The sequence below is a fragment of the Rousettus aegyptiacus genome, unplaced genomic scaffold, assembly GCF_014176215.1.
Source record: "Rousettus aegyptiacus isolate mRouAeg1 unplaced genomic scaffold, mRouAeg1.p scaffold_m13_p_3, whole genome shotgun sequence".
NCBI classification, from domain to species: domain Eukaryota; kingdom Metazoa; phylum Chordata; class Mammalia; order Chiroptera; family Pteropodidae; genus Rousettus; species Rousettus aegyptiacus.
In genome coordinates this window covers 147,386,201-147,408,046 of record NW_023416306.1, presented here as the reverse complement: position 1 = coordinate 147,408,046, position 21,846 = coordinate 147,386,201, and the positions used below count along the sequence as shown (strand labels likewise).

Sequence of the window (21,846 nt, the reverse complement as noted above, 5' to 3'; positions counted from 1 at the left end):
GTTGTGAATGGAAGGCAGGCATTCTCTGTCCAGGCTACTGAATTCCAACATTTGTTCTCAAAGAGTCAGGTTATAGATTTAGGCAGTTTTCTACCTAGAGAGTGCAGAGACCAAGAACAGTCATATTCATAAAATTTAGCTAAAAATAAGTTAAGCTCTTGGAAAATATGAATTTTAGTAAAAATTACTATTATAATCTTTTTATAATTTTCAGTTTACTCATTAATATAAGATAAAAGAAGACATGGAAAGGGATTATAGGCTGGCAGAACATTCTGTAATCTAAAATATTATTGAGCCAAAACATAAGGTAATAAAGAATATTTTGCTTTTATAATACTATTCAATGGACCTACTAATTATCATGAACCGATACATTTCGTTTAGATATACAGACTTAGTGATCCTGAGATATTCAAATTGTGCTTTATATAGGACTCAGCATATACCACATGCAAATATACTTAGTCTTATAAAATCCTATGTATTTACATATATTTGTATTTTATTGTCATTATGATTATGATTATGATTATAGTCAAGAAGGGAAAAGGGCTACCTAATCTCTTTCTCTTCTGTGGGGAGCTCAGGGTTCTTTATCAGGTTTGGAATATGTAGTGGGGGAGTTCATCTTTAAATTTCTTCAGTAGAAGGAAGGATTTTGGAGCCTAAGGTTGGGGTATATAGTACATATAAAGTAAGTCCTAATGTAGTAAAGTTGAGTGAGCAAAAAGCCAGAAATCTTTAGGGGGATCAAAACCATTCTGCAAGTTGTGGGATTCTATATGCTGTTCCCGAGTTTTTTCTGATCTACCCACACTACATCCTTTTTAGAATGCCAGAAATTTCTGAAGCCCCATAGATTTTCAGCTCTGTGGGGGCCTGGTTATGGATATCAGATGTTTACCAGATCGCAGCTAATAACTGTATACAAGACACTACAGTGGCTAAGTTTTCATGAGCCCCATTTTTTCATACCTTTTCCCCCATGGACACACCCCCTGATGTGATGATGACATCCGCACGACTGATACCCTCATTCAAGGCATTAAGTAAGTCATCTGGGCTGGAAGAAAATAAAGACAAACACATTAATACACAAGGAAAATACACAACTTAAAACTAGACCACAGAATTCATTGAGTATAGCATATATTTCGTATTAACTCGGAATCAAAAGGGTCTCTGCCCAATGGATAACTCTCATTGTGGAGAAAGAATTACGAGTGCGGAAGTAGTGGCTATCAGTATTTTCACAGGGCTTTTTGCTCTATCTCAAAAGGCAATATAATAAGGAGGAATACTGAGGTGTTGGTAGGCTTTCTAACCATCCCAGTTTGCCTAGGAATATACTAGATTTAGGATTAAAAGCTATATGTCCTACGAAATTCCACACAAGCCAGGATAGGACCCGAAATGTTGGAGAGATCACATAAGACTCTTTAGCGGGAATATAACTTAAGTTACTTATGTCTTTGGAAATGGGCTGGATTTTTACAGGTGGAAAGGAATGGGAAAAGGCCTCATAAGCAAGAGGGTCAGCGTCTGATGAAGTCTGTTGTGTTTCTAGATCAGTAAGGAAAATAAACTATGTAGAGTGAAGGACTTGATTTGCAACAACTGGGATAGGTGGGGTAAGACATGATTTTAGAGGGCCCTCATGCTTAAGAATTTAGACTTCATCTAATAGGAAAAAGGTGTGGGGACTCCCTTAGAAATATGAAGAGTCATTAGGTGTTTACTGGGAAAAGGAAGGGTAGAGAAGGAAAAAAGGAAGTCAGAGACTGTATAAAATAATCTGAGAAGGTAAAGGGACAGGATGAATATTAGGGATTGAAACTAGAAAGGTTCATGATAGTCAACTGAAAAGACAAGTGCACCAAGTCCTTTAAAGGCACCTGAAAAAAAGAGATGGGGTAAAATCAAGGGTTTTATCTTCTGGATGTTAGAGGGTTACAAAGGCCTAATTTGAGATTGATGAAGTGAGAAAAAAAAAAAAAACAAAATGGCAGCATTGGGGCTTGTGGAGGGACTAGAAAGCAGGGAGTAGCTGAAAGGGACTGTTTAGTTACTATTTTAAATCCATAAAACCTACTAGGCTTTGTGCTCTTTATTTCCCTTCAAATGATGAAATATAGAAAGAATGCTTTTTAAAGAATAGTTCTCTAGCACACATCCTTGATTTCGGGGAACTTCTTACCCTGTGGGGAATAGGGGAGTTTCTCTTTCTCCTCCATGGACATTTAAGATGTAAATCTAAAAAGGGAGTGATAACATCTTCTGATTTTCTTGTTCTTGCTTTTAGTCCCTCTTGAGGCCTATTTTTGCTCTTGGGTGCCATAAGATAATGCTACATCTTCCCATAAATCCCTCCTTAGCTTAAACTAGCTTCAGCAGAGTTTTGTTAACTTGTTATCAAATGAAGTCTCAGTGAGATAGCATATATTCTCCCAAATCACTCATGGTAGTGAAGTTTGTTCATGTTCCTTTACGTTAATGCGCTGTTTGATGGGAAGAGGAGGAGTAGGAGGAAGAGAAGGAAGAGAAGAAGAAGGAGAAAAAAACTGTAACTAGGACATCATTTCACTTTCTATCTAGGGGTGACAGAGGTGAGGAGAAGAACTTGAGACTTACCAGAGAGGCTACCTTCACAGGCTCTACAAGAGATGAGCTAGTTGGGAAGTGGCGCAGCACAGAGATTGAGTGTGAACTCTGGCTGCTGAGTTTAAATTCTGGTGCTACTATTGCTAGATATAGAACTTTGGACAAGTTGCTTAACTTCTCTTTATCTCAGCTTTCCCTCTATAAAGTAGTAAAAATATAGGGTTGTTATGAGAATTAAGTGACATAATACATATGAAACAGTTTATGAAATAGTACCTGGTACAAACTAAGTTTTCAAGAAAGGTTATTTCTTGAAATATGTTATTACTACGGTATTGACAGATTTTTATCATACAAACATACCTAGGGACCTGCCAAACTTCAATTTCAGCGTACTTGGCAGTTTTTATTCAGGAGACTATGACTAACACAGAAGAGAATCATAGATTGGGCCTCAAATACATTCACACAGCTATATGTGTAAAGCCCAAATGGTTCAATAGCAACGTCGGCCGGATTCGGTCTGATTGTTTTCTTACTGGATCTGGATAAAATTCTCCTCCTCCTCAAGCACTGGCCTGTCCATGAGTGTACTAGGGATTGCTTGGCTCTGGGGAATGAGCTCCCAAGCAGAAGAGACAAAAGTAAAAGTCTGAAAAATGGCTCATGTGAGGTTCGACTTACCAACATGGGGGCCCTTAAAAGTCATCTATTTAATTGCTTATGCAGCCAAAAAGGTACCCAGGTATTAATGAAGGTAGAATCTGTGTGTTAAACACAAAAACTTTAAAAAAAAAAATCCCAGATATGGATCCAAAGTTAAATTGGACACACATTTTAGAAAAATTATATTCAATAATGGGTGTATTGAAAGTATTTTTGAAGTATTTTGAACAGATTTTTCACCAATCTTTTCTGTTCTGCTTTAGAAAAAAAGATACTAAATTATTCTTTTATGTTGAAATACTATTATGACATGCATGTGATGAGTTCCTGATTACTGGATGCCCACAGCTCCAGGCCCCTTGCCTTGGAGGAGCACATTATCATGAAGTTGAGCCAAATGATGGGCCTATGGCGTAAGTGGGAAAAAGATCACAAACACAGGACAATGTGGAATGTGGTTCAGGTAAATGGAAAATGAATATTATTAACAAAATGTACATTTGTGTTATGTAATTTCAGCAATCATATAATTCATAATGTGCTGATTCTACAGGATTATGGTTGTCACTGGAAACAAAGCAGCAGTGACATGCACATCATCATATTAATCTTTGTGGGTGGAGAAAGGTCCTGGGACAGGCTAGCTGATGACTGTAAATAAATATATTTTTCAGTAATCTTTTTTCTTATTCGTTGTTTTCATATTATCTGTGAAAATTTTTTCCCCTATTTTGTAAAACTGCAGAGTAAAACTAAAAGTGATCTAATACTAAATCCTTACTGTAATCTATCAGTAGAAAGCAACATTGAGCATATTTTAAAGAATATGTCAAAGTTGGAAAGGTCTTTGGGGGTTATTATGAAGCTGAGCACTTCCTTTTGGTCTTATCCTTCTCTACCTCCCCTTATCCCTCTATTTGACTCTGTTCTGATGGGTACTTCTGATGTTTGGGAGCTAGTAAGAGATCATGGCTTAGAAAAGGGACAGGTACTAATGTATAACAACAGAGATTCCATAACTTCATTTATGTTGCATGTAATAACTCCATTTGTTCCCTCGAAAGCTGTGAAGTAAATGAACAGGTATTATTATTCCTATTTTACAGAAAAGTAATATTCACAAAGGCAAAGTAGTCAATTAAAGGCAGGTAGAGCAGTAAGTGGCAGAGCCAGGACTAGAATCTCTGGCTCCTTGTTAAGTGTTTGTTCTTTTCCACTACCCAATCAAAGTGATTGTCTAGTTTTTTTCAGGGATATGACATGTCGTACAAGAAAAATTCTTATGAGAATGGACCCTTGTTTGAAAGCATCAGAAAGAGAAGCCTAAGAAAAGTGGATGTGTGAACATGTATAGTACAAGGGAATAAAACAGACATAATTATGAATTTTATATTTGGATAGAATCTAAACATTTTTTTTGATTAAATGTAATTTTAGGGCTTGTTTATAAGTCATAATTAGCTCTCCTTTTTGTGATTCATATTATGTTTTAAATGGTGAAATATTTCCAACATAAGATAATAGTATATGAAGCACCCATGTATCCATCTCTCAGATTCGACAAATGCTAATATTTTCCCATATTTACCTCATATTCCCTCTCTCACCATTTTTTTTTTTTACTTCTAAGAAATAAAAACTGAGTTTGCTTTCTAAAACTAAGAAATTATACTGAATAATGATGCGAAGAATAGGCAGCAAGAATTATAAATCATGGATATTATAACAGGATAAAAACAACTCATGATTTTCTTAGTTTTGTTAAATAAAGAGATCATGGTATATTAATTTTCTCAAAGACAGGAGTGTAAAACATTATAATCTGATATTATGTTATATAATATGAGCTTATATTATACATGCGACCTTATATGCCTTATATATGACACTTCTTCTTATATGTAAAATTAGTTGATTAATTTTAGAATAAAATTAATGACAATACTCATGTTTAAAAATATTACCCTTTCACACCTATGTGTTAATTTTACAACTCCATGAGGTAGGCAGGGCAAGAGAGGATACTGAGGTTCATAGGAGGTAGCAACAGGTTCAAGGTCCCCCTATGTTCATTCTATTCTTTTATAGTAATATTCACATTGTGGAAGATACTTTGTCATACATAGTATGCCTTCAGATAAAAGCTATTTATCATTATCTAAATATATAAATCGCATTTGTACAAGCCAAATAGTGATGATTAAAAAACAACTTGTACTTTTTAAAATCAGAAATATCTTTTCACTAATGCCACAGGAAGGGAGGTAAGATAAAGCTTTCTAGGTGTATGCAAGTAGCATCCCTTTTCTCAAAGAGCGGCAGATCTTAATTCTGCATTCATTCAATTCTTCCTTCATTAACAACCACAGTTTTAATTAGTTTTGAATGCTGATTAAACATTTACTTAAAGATAAATTGAATACTAGCATTAATCTTGATTTAATAACACTTTCTACCTATTTTCACTTAAATTAAGTACCTATCCATTGTTTTCTTAGAATGCTGTATGTTATATGAAAGCATTCTATAAGAGAATTGATTTAGTACTAAATGCTAAAAATTTAAGTGCTAGGTAACAGAAAATAGAATGGATAATTGAAGGTCTGAGTATCACCAGGTCTAGAATCCAATTCTGTCTCTACTGCTGAGATGACGCTGAAAAATAATATCATTTTTGGGGTCTCATTATTTTTATTTGTAAAATGAGAACTTTTGAACCAGATCTTTTCTGTCTCTAACATACAGTGATTTAAAGCACTTAAAGCTAACTGGGATCGGATTTAAGTACTAAGCACAAAGTTATCATTTTTTTTTTTTTTAGCATTTTATTGTTAGTTTCAAGTATACAGTATAGTACATTGGTTAGCCCTTTATCTAGTTTATGAAATGATCCCCTGATTACTCTATCATCCCTCTGGCTCTAGACGTAGCCATTACATTACTGCTGACCGCACTGCACTCCCTATGCCCTGCTCCCATCTCCAAGACCATCTATCAACTACTAATTTGTATTTCCTTAACTTCATTCTTTTCACAAAGGTATCACTTTTAAGTTGCCCCAGAAGTCTACCTAAAAAGTAGACTAAGACTGCCCTATCCCGAAAGGCTGGGAAAGTCTAAACCTTTACAACTAAATGTCCAGGAAGCACAGAGGTATTTTGTTTTTGTTTTTCTTCTTTTTGTACTTCAAAAGAAGACTGGCAGCTTGCCATTGTGCTTTGCCGATTCAGGAATTGTGACTTCTGTGCTTTCTACTACTTGTGATCCTGTTTTCTACTACAATTCCATTTCCAGTAGGTCCATGGTACCCTAGCAGCTTCCTGAGCGCTGAGGGTAAACAGAACTCTAGGTAGGCAAGAAAAATACCATCAATCTAAGAAGCTAGCAACTGGAGGGTAGAAGAATAAGTATATTATTTAGGACAGCTCATAGCGAAATAAACTGCTTGGAAAATACATAATTTTAACAACAACAACAACAACAACAACAAACAATTAAAGCAGTAATAGAGATTAACTTACAACATTAAAAGGATGCTCTAGAACAAAAAGTATGAATTTTCCAATTTTGAAATTTAGTCGATGAAGGTGAACATAATCCCTGTTGAAAACTCAATTAGTGGCCTGGAAGACTGAGTGGTAGAAATATCTCAAAGGAATGTACAGAAATACAAAATGATAGAACTCATGTGACAATAAGAAACTTGAAGAACAGAGCAAGAGACTGACATATTACCAATAGGAATTCCATAAGGAGAAAAAAGAACTAGTGGATGGGAAAAATAGAGGAAAATTTCATATAATTAAAAAGACAGGCATGGAGATTGAAAAGATTTACTGAGTTCCAGGAATGATTGCCAAAAAAAAAAAAAAAAAAAAAAGTATATAAACCTAAGACTGTCTTGGTAAAATGCTGTAATTTCAAGGATAAAGAGAAAATCTTATGAGCTGTTACAGAACTGGATTTACAAATAAGAAAAAATATATTGGCTTTGAATGTTCTACCTACAATACCCAAAACTATAAAACATCTGAGGAAAAGGCCTGTAACCTCCAAATCCTCTCCCAGTCAGACAGCATTCACCCATCAGGATAGAAGAATGATACTGTGAAAATGCAAAGATTCAGATAATAAATCAATGAGTAATGTTCTAGAAAAATGAAGATCAGAGATCTCAAGATAGGGGAACATGACAAGGAGAGGAAACACTAGTGAAATACACACACATACACACTTATAAAACTCTATAGCTAACTATAAATATATAATGACCAAATAGACTGAGGTGTTATAATACATGTACCAAATATGGATTTCCCCAGAAGTTGTAGAGACATACCACAAAAGAAAACTTAGTAATAGCCTGGAATTAAGAGCATGATTGCAGCAATCCTACCTAAAAGTTGAGGGAGTGGGAGGAGATGAAGGAAGTAAAAGTATTCTAGAGTCGTTGTTGTTGTAGGGGGTACATGAATGGAATGGGAATGCCTTGTAGGAGGGATATAGTTAGCACCTTTTTAAAAATATGAGTCGAGAAATGTTTTGGAAGGAAAGCATGAGGGGTATGGTAAAGTATAGCATAACTTTCCAAATAATAAAGGGGTAAAAGGGAACAAATAGCATCTGGATCAAAACAACAGGGAAAAAAAACAAGGAAGAGGTAACACAGCTGTATAAATAGTAAACATAAAGTTTAACAAATATAAATAAAAAAGAAAAAATCAAGGGAATTATTTATAGCAAACTTTTTGGTAAAGCAAAATGAACTTTATGCCAGGATCAGGGTTACAGTAATGTAAGGCAGATGTAAGACTGAATTTTTCTTGTTTTTTTTTTAAAGCTCAAATCCTATTCAAATGTTATTTACAAAGGATACATGTAAAAATGAAAGACTGAAGGTAAAGGGTAGGGCAAAAAGACACCGGGAGGCAAATGTAAATGAGCAAAAAAATAGGAGTGGCATGTTAACCTCAAAGCGAAATTTAAAGATAAAAGAACTAAGAAGGATAAAGAGTCAACGAACTGTGATAAATGTCAAATTTATAAAGATGATACAATAATATGTGACTGTCTTATAAGACAGGGTCTCATTTTATCCAGGCTTCCTGGTTTCCCCACAAAATTCCTACACAGTGTAGGGGCTCAATGAGTGAACTGAATGAACTCTGGCCTCTACTCAATCTTTCTACAGTAGCTTTGGGAATGAAGAGTGTACAATTATCACAACCATAATGATATTATGGATAACTAATATTGTCTGTGGATGGAAGAGATGATACTACTTAACATTTATATAATCATAAATAGTACTTTCTTTGAAAGGTTGTCATGTATAAGATGGAGTCAATTTATTTGGTGTTGTGCCAGAGGGCAAAATTAGGACTAATGGATGGAAGAAATAAGGATAAAGGCTTTGGCTCAGTGTAATGGACAAACATCCTTATCGTAACAGCCACCCAATAATAAAATGTGCTGCCTCATGAGACAAATAAGATCTTTCTCACTAAAAGCATCAGACAAAAACCTGATGGCTAGCTGTTAGAATTTTCTCTAACATTTTCAATGGTGAAAGATTTAACTAGCTAACATCAGACGTTCCTTTCAGTTTAAGATATTGTGATTCCATAGCAATATTGAACATTATGTAAATACAGTGACTATTTTCTTTTCACACATAGACTGAAGCACAGAGGAGAAACTGACAGAAACATTGCAATATAATACTTATCTTGCAGATTATACTTTTCTCTCTCTCACTTTTTGAACATCAGGAACATCTGACTTTTTGACTTGAGTGAAAAAATAAAAGCATTTTTTTTTTCTTCCCAAAGCTATGACATTCACTTTCAACCTCAGAGTTGGCTATCAGTAACCATAACAACACTCCGCAGAGTTCCAACTTAATCGGATGTCAAAGAAGCTTAAACTTAAAGGGCAGATAAAAGAGAAAGTAGAAGTATATCTCAAAATAAATCTATCAGAGAATGAATGTGGCTTTCTCAAACTTTATGTATCAATTAGTTTCTGTGAAGGAAGACTATGTCAATAATATCTTTTGACTATTATATCTTCATAGATTTCAGTGGGCTTTGGGGGACCCACTTTTAGTTCAGGTTTTTTTGATTTAAAAATTTGTATCTTGGGTGGCTCCATAGTGTAGCGGTTAGCATGTCTGCTTTACATGCAGAAGGTCCTGAGTTCGTGCCCCAGGTGAAGCCATGGACCATACCCCAGGTGCGCCAGGCCTAGGTGCACACCGTGGGTATGTGGGAGGAGATGTTCCACCTTCAGAGATCTAGGTCTTAAGGGGAAACAGCAACATCCATGGGTTAGGGGTGGAAGGGGGAAGGGATTTAAAGAGGGGGAAAAATTTGTATCTGTCTTAAGTTACTAACTATCGTCTTGATTCTGGCATAACTTTTTCCCCCTATTTTTGCTTTACCATGAAGTTTACTATAAAATTCAAAACCAAGACACAGCCTTTACCCAAGTTTATATTTTATGGATTTCAGACAGCATTCGGAATGCAAATGCAGTTTTATTTTTAAATATTTAATATAAACACACAGATGGACAACAGCTGCTAATTCGTTTTCTATTTCATCTGCTACACCAACTGTGAGCTGTATCATTTTAAGATGAGTGAAGGTGACAGTGGGAGAGGGAGAAAAAATTCTAGATTAGAGATTAAAGCATAATGGAAATTGATCATAACCAGATAACAAAAAATACTTTCTACATCATGTACGGAATCAAACTGTAACTACATACAACCATCATTTAGTCCTTCTTCAGCCCCACTGGATGTTCAGGCACCATGAAGTCATATAAAGACAGAGGAAAGCATGGCCTCTGTCCTTAAGTTTACAAGCTAGTACAGAAAACATATGGCACAAATTTAGGTAAATGAGTGAAATAAGCAATGGAATACCATTGATCGAGATCAAATATATTAAAGTAAAAATGCGTGTAAAAAGAATGACATATGTTGAGTGGGACATAGTCATTAAAATTGGTTTGGGATAATTAGGAAAGGCTTTTTGGAAGATATTACTTTTTATGAGGGTAAGAAAATAATTTCTAAAAGTACAACTAAACCTAGAGGTTATTCTTAGAAGAATCATAATATTATCTCTTAAGGATTAAGAAAGGCAACCATAATAGCCACTAAAAAAATCTGTCATAGAGAATGGGAAGAATCTTTTGTCATTAAACATATATTTATTAAAGTAAATAATATTTTTGGTTAACCAATAGAAAATGCTGATAAATGATCAGAAAATAAATCTATTATGTTGACTCAAAAATTAATACTTCACATTTGGAGCAGAAAATGGAAGCAGGCAGTTTATAAAGATGACAAGAACCAATTAAATTTAGATTGAATTCTACCTGATATTTAGAAATTTCTACTTTTAGAACATTTGGTAAATATTAGAAAATTTAGATATGTTTCATTCAAAAATTGGAAGATGAAAGGCATTGGGCTTTGCCCAAATAATCACTGTACTGTTAAGTCTATCTTGATAATTCCTGCTAAATGTGCCAGTTTTATAAAAATCCAATTTGCTATCTCAGTGCTTATTTCCCTTCTGTTCATGCTTTAATGTGAAGAGGCAGCTTCACAAATTGGCAGCAGCAGGAGCAGGCAGTTCAAATTCAAACACCACCTATGACAAAGCCAAGCAAGCTCAGCATGACTTGAGTGGGGCAGGCTTCTGTGATGGCAATTTTCCAGAATGGAGAACCGTTTTCTTAATTATGGGAACTTCCCAGCCCTTGAGGCCTTGAAAGGCTTGAAGGTCCAAGTCAGCAGTTTAGAAGCTATATTACCATGCTGTCTTAGAGCTGAGGTAGTACTATAAACAGCTCAATAGTTAAAATCAGTTTTAGGAATGATATAAATTCAATTAATGCTGAACTTTACTTAAAAATTTTTTTCCAAGTGGATTCTGTTTATTTTGATCATGGTTATATTCAAGAGGTAAATGTGTATGATCATTTATTTAAGCCTGAGGGAACAGCTCCCCAACTTTTTAAATTAGAAGCTTCCTAAATCCATTTTATATTTCTTTTTATTCTGAAATTTAAAATGAATCACTCCAGCTACAAAGCTTTACATTGTACTTTTTATGAAGATGTCTTTTAGTCACTAATGCAATTCTGTTGTCAGTGCCATACTCCTTGGTCTCCTACGGCTAAGGTCTTTGGATTCACTTTAAGAGACCCTGTAAAATTCTTCTGGACAACTGCACAACTGGAAGTTTCTACGTTCCATGGGGTGGTATAGAAAAAGATGGCAAGGCTGTCTAATGTAGAGGATGTACTCCTACTAAGTGCTGTGGACACAGAGTTACCAAGACACAGCTTGTCCTAGACTCTATGGAGCTTACTGTCTGGTGAAAAAGGAAGCATTCTGGTTCAATATGAACAAACCTTTTCCTACCCTGTTTAGGCCATGTGAATAGCAATTTCTCTAAGAAATTTTATCAGGAAACAGGCAAAAGTAAAAAAAAAAAAAGGAAAAACAGAGAAACACATATGTGCCCAAAGGACCAATATCTTAACCAAGTCTGGCCACAATTGTTTTGGTTGGCACATGTAATATTCTGTACTTATTTACCTACCCAAACATCCTTATTTGTCTTAGACTTTTCCCCCAACAGTAGGAATACAGTAGCTCATGCTTCCTTGGGAGGACACAGGAGGCTAACAGGTTATTGAACCAGCCATGGGGTACAGAAAACTAGGAAACTTACTGACCTATATTCAAGGTAGAAATAGGATGGAGCTTAGAAGTAGTCCATCCCTATAAAATTACACTAATTTGTGCCAATTTGAAACCTCTAGGCTCGACTAGTTTGATATTTAGGCCATACTCAGTACTCCCCTCTTTCCTTTTCTGATACTTACTGGCATTTATTGAGTAGCTACCATGTGCCGGCATTGTCCATGAACAACTTGTTTTATATGCCTACCAGTATTTGAAGATAGCACTTGTTTTATTTATCATTTTACCCCTGCTATAATATAGCTTTGCCTATTGCAGACACTCAACAATAATCGTAACATGAATGAAATAAAAATGAAAACACTCAAATAATTGTGAATATATGCCAAGATTTAGTTACAAAGATGTTCATCATTTACTTACAACTGAGAAAGATTAGAAACAACCTAACGTCTGACAAGGGATTGTATAAATAAATCACATTATACTTTATACTAGAGAATAATATGTAGGCATTGAAATGATACATCAGAAGACTGTAATGATATGGATAGGGGTTTATGATATATTGAGTAAAAAAAGGGAGGTTAAAATAAGAGCATGACTTGTATTCCTACATACACACACATAAACAGTATATATGCATGGAATTAAAGAATGGAAGAGGAATGATACTGAGTAATACGATAATGTGCTAGTTTACTTTCTTTTTTTTAACCTATATTTTCTAACTTTTCTTTAATGAACATCTGTTCTAAGATTAAAAAGTTACATTAAAAATGTACATCTACAACATCTAGAACACTGGCCTGAGAAGTACATAATAAACTTGGAATATGAATAAAAGATGGTCATGTTATACCCAATTTAAAATCTTTTAATGTCTTACTACTAAATGTGATTCCTTAAACAACCTTAAAAGATACCATGCAGTCAGTGCAAAGCTGAATTTCAGGAGAGACTTTTTTGTATAGGTAGTTAACTCACAGGTTATGTTCCCAAAATGTATATGTAAAATTGGTTGTTTGGAACCTAGAACACATTTCTATGAAAACAATATCATAGGTGGTAGCAAGATTCTAGGGTAGTTAAAAAAAACCAAGCAGACCTTAATTTAGCTTATAATGTTAGTTATATATTGCTGAATTACCCTTTAGTACTAGCCCAGGAAACTAGGTGGAAGACCGAAGAAAAGAATGTTCAAATATAAAGCATTTGCTTATGGTATCTTCCCTGCTACCCTGCCATAGTCTTTTCCTCTTGTCAAATGCACTTCTTGCCAGGCCCCCAGTATCTTGCTGTGCTAAGGTTGTGATGTGGCCCTGCTTAGGATTTTCCCCATGCCTCAAATAACTCCAAGTTCTAAGCAATTTGCTCCAGTTCACTGAGAACAGATTTACCCAGATGTCGGATGTCTGATTTGAACTAATTCATATTAATATGAAAACAATTTTCTCTCAGGTAGACTACTTTTTAACACAAATGGATCTCTAAATATTGGCTTACCAGAAAGTATAGCAAAGTGAGCAGAACACACTAGCCTGTATGGAAGATATTTGGGCTTAATAACACACCTCTCTGAAATAGGCTGGATCTTGGTGGTCAGGGAACAAAGAGATTAACTGTCCTCTAAACTGTTTGTGCTGTCTCAAAAAGTGTTCTCTTCCTCCTTTCTCTTAAAGTAGTGACAGAGGAGCTTAGATTGTGAGTAGGGGAAAGTTAGAATAGGAGTAGCCATTTGTGAATCTGAGTCATTTGTAAGTTGAATGAATACAGGTCCGACTATCAAATTATCATATAGTCATACTGTGTGCATACTCTCTTCTCCTCTTTCCCTCCCCTCCCTTTCCCCTCCCCACTACAGAAGACACTATGAACTTAATATAACAAATTACTCAAAAGAAATAAGTGCTATAAAAGGAGCCCTAGCAATTGTGGGAGGAGGTAAAGGAAGCAATTATAAAGGGGGCTTTTCTCTATGGAAGGGAGAGCTTTTTACAGTGAATAAAAAACATCTGTTTTACAGTGAATAAAAAAGCATGATTTAGGAATCTGGGAAGTAAACTTAAACTACTGTAATACTAAATCTTCCATTTTTTCCTCACTTCTATATCACCTAAATATCTTAGATTTCTGCAACTCGAGTCCTTATAATTCATTTATATATACAGTCAATATTTAATTCAAAATTTAAACTAAATTATCCTCTCTGGCTTTTAAAATGTTCACAGCTATTATTTACTTAGGGGTTTTATTCATTTTATTCATTTAAATGGATAAAGCCTACTTAGTTCACTAATCTTAATATTAATGAATTGTGGGTGCTAACCCAAGTTAAAAGGGCAGCATGGTAGAGCAAAAGGAGAAAAGACCCTGAATTTAGACAAACCTAGATTGGACTCTTTAACTTTGTCTTTTAGTAGTCCATGACTCTGAACAGGCTATTTAAATTTTTTGAGCTTCAGTATTATCCACAAAATATAGATAAAAGACATATATGGCTCCGTTGTTTCATGAGGCTTAAATACATACACACATATGTATATGTTTAAATATGTATATTTTTATATATATCTGTAGGGTAGGTACTCAGTAGGGATTAGTGTCTGGTTTGGGTGACTGCGTGGATGGTGGTGGCAGTCGCTGGGATAGAAGAACTAAAGGAAATGGAACAAGATGGTACTGGGGAAGGGGCAGTGAGAGAGGTGGAGGTTGATAAATTTAGTTTTGGACATGTTGAATTTGCACTGCCTACCGAATTCAAAGAAGATGCACTCAGTAAGCAGGTGGATCTAGGCGCAAAGCTCAAAACAGAGCTAAGATTTGGGAGCCATTAGCGTAAGGAATTAGAAGGACAGAAGGCCAAGGGGGGAGCCATAGGGTACCTATGTTTAGGAAATGAGCATAGGAGGAAGAGCTATAAAAGCCAAGAAAGGAGAAACTACAAATAAGCATGAAGAAGTAGAAATAGTATATTGCTAGAGAGAGATGTATTTTTGTGGTAGAGAGATCTAAAGGCTGGGGTTTGTAGGGATTTTATTTGTATTTACAGACACATGCCATATAAATAAGGCTTTGTAATCCAGATGGAGATTAATCAATATTGACACTCTTCTGTTCTATGTAATAGCCTTCACAATAATCTTTTGATTTACTCTCTTTCTTTTTCATTCTACTTCCTAAACTGAGCTCTAGAACTTTCTTAAACATTTTTATTACTAGGCTATAATTTATAGTACATTTCTAGTAGATATAATTTCAAGGGCAAGATCTATGTCTGTTTCAGTGTTGTATCTTCAATAGGCTTTGGCTTAAAATTTATAGGTGATGCATGATTAACTTTACTACATCCTAATTACTTCCTGTGATCCATGGACTAAGCTGCTAAGCTTAGTATCTTTGAGAACTTGCTAGAAATGCAAACTGTTGGTCCACCCCAGATTTGCTGAATCAAAATTATAATTTTTAATAAGCTCTCTAGGTGACTTACATGTGTACAACATATGTACACAATACTTCCTGACTGACTGAACAAGGAATAAACAAATTGTATTCTTATTTCTAGTCCACTTCTAGCTTAAGCCCATGTGATATGCCTTGGCCAAATTATCTTTCTAAAATGATGGTTTATTATGTCAATTCTGTTTTTTTTTTTTTTTTTTAATAAAAAAAACACTCCAAATTTAACTAAATTAGATAGACTTGCCTGGATTGAAAAGCCTTTTAAAATCTGACCTCAAATTCCTACGGAATTTACTTCCATTATCTTCATTACCTGAACCTCTTGTTCTAATTAGTCTTGCTTGAGTGGCTGTTCACTTCTTCTCTATTTTATTTTCTGCTTCCCTGTTTTTGTTGTTTCTATGTTTCCTACTTAACATAGTCTCTTTTTCTAACTATATAAATCCTATTCATCCTTCATGTTCTAGCTAAAATTGCACCTTTATAAAACTCTGACCACTCCAGTCCATACTGACGCTTCTTTTATGACATATTTATATTATCTTGTCCTCATAATGGTAGCAGAGAATTGTGGTTTGTTAATTTCAAGAAACTCAGAGTCTATTTAACCTCTGCCACTAACTTCTATAATGCTTGACGAGTTGTGTAACATCTCTGGGTTTTAAAATTTGTCTTTTTAAAGGAACCCCAATAGTACTGTGTTTCATACAATGTGACAAAATATGTGTTAGGGAATGTATATTAATGTACACAAAATATTTAAAATGAATGTTTTTCAAATATATCTGTTAACTCAGGTATTTGAAGCACCTCTCCCATAATCTTCACTATAACCTCTTTTTAAATAAAATGTACAATTAGCAAAGGCAAAATTCAGCCCAATTCAATCTAAATATGTTAGTCTTACTCAATTTTAAGACTGATTGTTAAAATTATGGTAGGCGATAAAAATAAGGGCTGAGTAGAATCATACAGAATTTAAAAACCAGACTCAAACCTTTTAAAAATACAATAGAGCTCTTACTCCCTACTCTCATCTGTCATAGCTGAGTAATGGTTCTGTGCTCACTGCCATTCTTGAACTATTTCTCTCCCTCCTTTAAACATAAGATAGTTTCCCCCATAACCCTGCTTGTTTCCCTGGAGAGCTTCACATACAGGTTTCTATATAATAACATCTACTTTCTTTAGTACACGTCTATATAGGAAAGAGAAGAATGAAGAGGGAGGCAACCTTAACAGGCCTGCAGATTAAGTGTACCTTATTTCTTTTGCTAAACTCCCAGCAGAGATTTCCATTAGCAAAGTTATAAATTCTTTCCTCCCACATTTCACCTTTGCATTCTCAACCATTTACCATGGGTCTCTTTAATACAGCATTCTGAGATTAAGAAAGTCTAGATTTGTATTCCTTGTATTATTAAAAAATGTTCTTGGTTTACATAAGGTATTTCAGTCTAACAAAAGGGTATACATCAGAGATTTGTATATTCTCAGAATTGCCTACATCTTGTTTATAGTTTTATTGTTCTTTATATGCTGTTTTCAAGGGACATTTGGAATTACATGTAATATCAACATTATTAGGAAATGTCTACCACAAATCAGCAGTGTGAGCTCCAGACAATTAAATATTAGCACTTTAACATATCGGCCTTTCAATTGTGTTTTGGCCTGTATAATAAGGTAGTAGCAGCATATATAGCAGTATATCAAGTAACTTTTTTTAATATACAAAAGTACAATAATAACATGAAAAAATGGACAGAATTATAGTTCAGAACAGCTTAAGGTTAAAAATGGCAATGAGAAAAGCTCCTTTTACCTTATAATATTCCTTAGAGCTCATTAATGCATGTGGAGGGAGGGCAAGAGCCAGTGGTGGGTGAGAAACAAATCCTGAACAGTCTAGCGGGCTTGTTTTCTAGAGTTTCAGGCCTGCTCAGTGTTTTTGGAATGCCTGAATTTGTCCTATCTTGCCCCAGAAGTTAATTTTTGTCTTCTTTAAAGGTATATGGGCATCAGGATAATTTTTAGGTGTCTGAAGCTTATATGAAACGACAGGTTACTGATCAGGTCCAAATTCAAATACTATTCCCCATCTTTTTTTTTTTTTTTTTTTCCAGTGGTTCTTTCTACTCCCTTCCTAGAGCTAGTGAGCCTGGCTCAGGGTGATACTAGGTAACCTGTGACACCAGCTTCACCTGCATGAATTCTATATTGCCTGGTTACTTGGCTATGGACTACTCTAGAACTAAACAGTCATGCAAATACAAGTGGTGAACACATCTAATAATAAATACATCTAATAAAAATAAAAAAAAATACATCTAATAGCCTCTACTCCAATGTTTTCAGAGAAAGAAAAAAATACTCAGGAGGAAAGAAGAGAATTTTAAAAGGTGAGATGACATAAAAGTTACTACCTTTCATATTACTGGTAAGATGCTATGTCCAAGGTTTGGATTGTGTTGTGTCTAGTTTGAGCCTAAGCTGGGGTTTATAAGTATGAGAGCATATCTTGTGAAATGGTATGGCAGAGTCTCTTTTAAAGCACATTTAAGTCTTAGGAAAGTACACATCTTAAGGAAAGAAGGATCAAGGTATAATGAGCTTTACTCAATGACGAGGCAGTTATGAGAGAGAAAGGGATTATGGGCGAGAGAGATCATGGTACCCACCATTCAGTTTTGTCTCCTAGCTTTATCTCTACCAGTTTGATGTTTCAGTAACACACTTGGTGAACTGAAAATAGTGCCTAGTGAAAGATGGCTGAGCAGCAGTGTTGCATGGTAGTGGGATGCTCAGAAAGAACAGGCTTGATTTTGATGATATGTGAGACAGAGTTGGAGATTCGTAGTTGGGGAATTTAGCAAAGGGCTAAGTTAGTTTAGTAAATACGCTCTTAGAGATGGGCCATTATAGTCAATGTGCTTCCCTTTGAACTTACGAGTGGGTGAGCCTTTTGCATAATGATACAAAAATAAATATAGAAGTCATAGAAAAAGAACCAATTGTACTTAAACTTCAAAGAATCAGTGCTAATTTTGACATTCCTGTTCTTGTCACCCATGTCTTCCCTGTCTTTCTTGAAACAAATAAAAGTGTAAATAGGAATAAAACACCATTACCATTAGTTCCACTAGGAGAAAGCCAACATTACCAAAAAAGACCCTGTAAGTTTAATATACACAAAGGAGAAGAGAGCAAAGTATTTCTCCTGTTGTAATAGGCATTCCAGGAAAATGTCCTTAAAGGACATAGATATCTTCATAATTCTTTGGCTTCTGAAGAATGAAATAAGTGGAAGTTATGGTATTTAATTACTCTCTCTTTAGCAACAATTCAACCTATCAGTACTCCTAAAATTCATATTTGCACAAAAACAACTTTACAATAAAATCCAATACTTACTTGTCTCCCACGATTCCCAAGTTGATTGTGGGGTAACCATGTTCCTGAATTGTGGCTAAGAGGGTTGAACGATTGCTGTCTCGAATCTTTCCTGGCAAGAGGTCATCTTCAGGATTTAGCAGCTACAAAGCCAAAAAAACCACCAGAAATTATTCTCTTAGGATGATTTGCCTATTGTTAATGGAAAAAAATAGATCTAGTAAACAGAGTTTAGCATAGCTAGCACCTACAACAGTATTTGGCACGCAGAAAATATATGCTCAAAGGGTCTTAGAATAAATATTGAAAGTATAAGATGATAAAGTGGTCCTCTAGAAATTTAAATGTTGACTAAACAGCAGGCTAAATATCACACCTTTGGTTACAATTTGACAATTGTGCTCTGGAGATGCTGGCCTTCCCAGTGGTTGCTTACTGGGGCAAACTAAATAAAATAACTTTGATTTTAACTCCCAATATTATTTTCCAATTTGTCTTTCATTGAGAACAGCTGAGGTAGAGATTGTGTGACATGATATTCTCAAGTCTGAAGGGACTGATCATTTATCTTTTCTTTCACACTTTTGATCTCTTTTCTGAAGTGGAATCAACAGTACCTAAGAAGTTAGATTTGAAGGAGGAGACAGATATTTTGTCTCTTTAAGCACACTTAAATAAGTGATACTAATTACACATACCCATGATTCCATGATTCTGAATTGAATCACACTGTAGAGATTTGATATTTATTATTGTATGCCTACGAAGAGAACTATTAGAAGCTTATTCTGTGTTGGGATGTTCCAGTGAGGCAGTGTGGTATAGTAGGAAGAGCTTGGGATTCAGACAAGGTTCAAATTTAAGTTGTCCAACCATGTTATGCCTTAATTTTCTCATTTATAATATACACTAATAATAACTACCTTGACTGAGATAATGAATACTCAGTTAATATAAATAGATATTTTTTCCCCCTTTTTTATGATATTGAAAAAACACCTACTTATTCCCTGATTGCACTTGTATTGTTACTCCTAGATACTAGTATAGATGGAATTAGTTTTCAATGTGAACACAATTTAGATTTATTACATTATAAAATACTTAAGAGTAGGGGGGCCGTAACACACACATAACATATAAGTTTCATTTATATATTAATTTTCAGATGTATTTTGATTTCAGAAATACTATAAAATAAAAAAGTACCTCTTTGAAGTGAGAAAATCTGGAATACTATCCTAGGAGGTTGAAGGCAAGCCTGCATATCTTCGATGCTTACACTGTTAATATGGCCAATACCCAGGGCTTCATATTAAAGATCTCCCAAACAATAACATTTAGCTACTTCAGTTTTCCTTCTGACTCATTAGTGATAGCATGTGGCCAGACCTTTGGCTTTATGTTGGAAAAGTAGTAGCTTTGTAACCAATTGTCTGCTCCCTTACAATAGCTAAAGAAAAACTGACTGTATTATTCAAATACTGTACTAATTTAGCTTAATCAGATGCCACGTGACATTGCAACCCACTTTCATCCTTAGTCACTGGCAGAACTTTGAAAATTGCTATCACAATCAGATTAATTTTCTAATCTTAATTAACACACAGTCATTGAAGTCATAATTTTATAAAGGCCAAGGCTTGCAGCTCTTTAACTTCATTAAACAGTTAACTTTTTTCAGGAAAAAAAAAAGAACTTGTGGTTATGTAATTTTTTTTCCATCAATGGGTACCAACCACCAGCTAAGTAAGATTCCTCTGTTATGAGGGTGTTTCCTTTGCCATTCACGCTCCTCTCTGCTATTTTTCTGTAAAGAGTTCTAGAAATAGCAGAACAATTAGAGGTCATTGGAGAACCAGTTATTTTTCTGTAAAACTGACATAATAAAATAATAGCTAGTTAAATGAGGGTATGGGATTTATAGTACATTTTAAGTATTATCAAAGAAAGCATACAGAATTGAATGGACGATTATAAGGGTGACTAAACCAGAATAAATTCACAATATTCTCCTTTAAAGCTGATCTTATTCTGGTATCTTATACTGCTGTTCATCTCTGGAATGGTGTCTGAAACTTATTACAGTTAAAATACAAAAGAAAAAAAAATACAAAGTAAAATAAAACAACTCATTATCTCCATACCTTGTTATTTTCTTATCTACCACATACTGAATTTCAATTTCCTGTTTTTGTTATTGTTAATGGTACCACTGTCTTCTCAAGTTTCAAACATTTGATCTTTGCATCTTTCTTTTCCTTTGTACTACACTATCTTCCCAAAGGTCTCAGTCTTTAAAAACATACTAATCCATTTCCTTCTTGACCCAATATTTTCATTTATTCTTACCAATGCTTCCAAAGCCCAATTTTAGGCGTTCAGTATGTCTGAATTTTTGTAAAAGCCATATAATTGGCTATCTTGCCTACAAATTCCTTCCTTCTGATAAAAAAGAAACATCAACTTGCAAAACTGTACTATTATTTGCATAACAGATGAACTATACCAAACCATGATATATGACTCAAACTATCTTAAATCAAGCTTGTTCAGATCTATATGCTCCAAGATAAGACCATGGACAGATTTGAAACCATAGTAACTCACATGGACTCAGGTGCTGCAAAGATTAGACTATTTTAGCAAGTTATCTATTTTAGAAAATCTGACCAGTCTCTGTCTAGGCCTTATACTTCTACCTTAAAACTAGCCCACCACCAACTCCAGTCCTCAAAATCCTGTTAAGTATTATTCTGTAACTTTCCCCTTTTGAGACACTACTGAGACTCTGTCAAGGTGATGCTCTCCCTTGCTTGTAAACTTTCATATATATACAGTTTTGTATGACCAACAGGTTTCCCTTGCATTAGGACTTTGATAGTCACGGAGGTCCCACCAAGACTTAGGCAAGACTCCTTGCCACCAGTATTCTCACGCTGCGTACACTGCATGTCACTGAGGTCTCTTGGGCCCCTTTGCTCTGGGGA

At 34.9% G+C, this 21,846-nt stretch overlaps 1 protein-coding gene across 29 annotated transcripts in view; it reads right to left on the bottom strand.

Annotated features, from left to right (window-relative positions):
* Positions 1-21,846, bottom strand: part of GPHN (gephyrin) — a 399,765-nt gene that overhangs the window by 28,730 nt on the left and 349,189 nt on the right. For all 29 annotated transcript variants that reach the window (XM_016131243.2, XM_036238699.1, XM_016131241.2 and 26 more), the window contains 2 exons: positions 18,878-18,999; positions 979-1,066 (listed from right to left, as the gene is read on the bottom strand). In XM_016131243.2, coding sequence (XP_015986729.1) covers positions 979-1,066; positions 18,878-18,999 — 210 coding nt within the window. The remainder of the gene's footprint in view (positions 1-978; positions 1,067-18,877; positions 19,000-21,846) is intronic.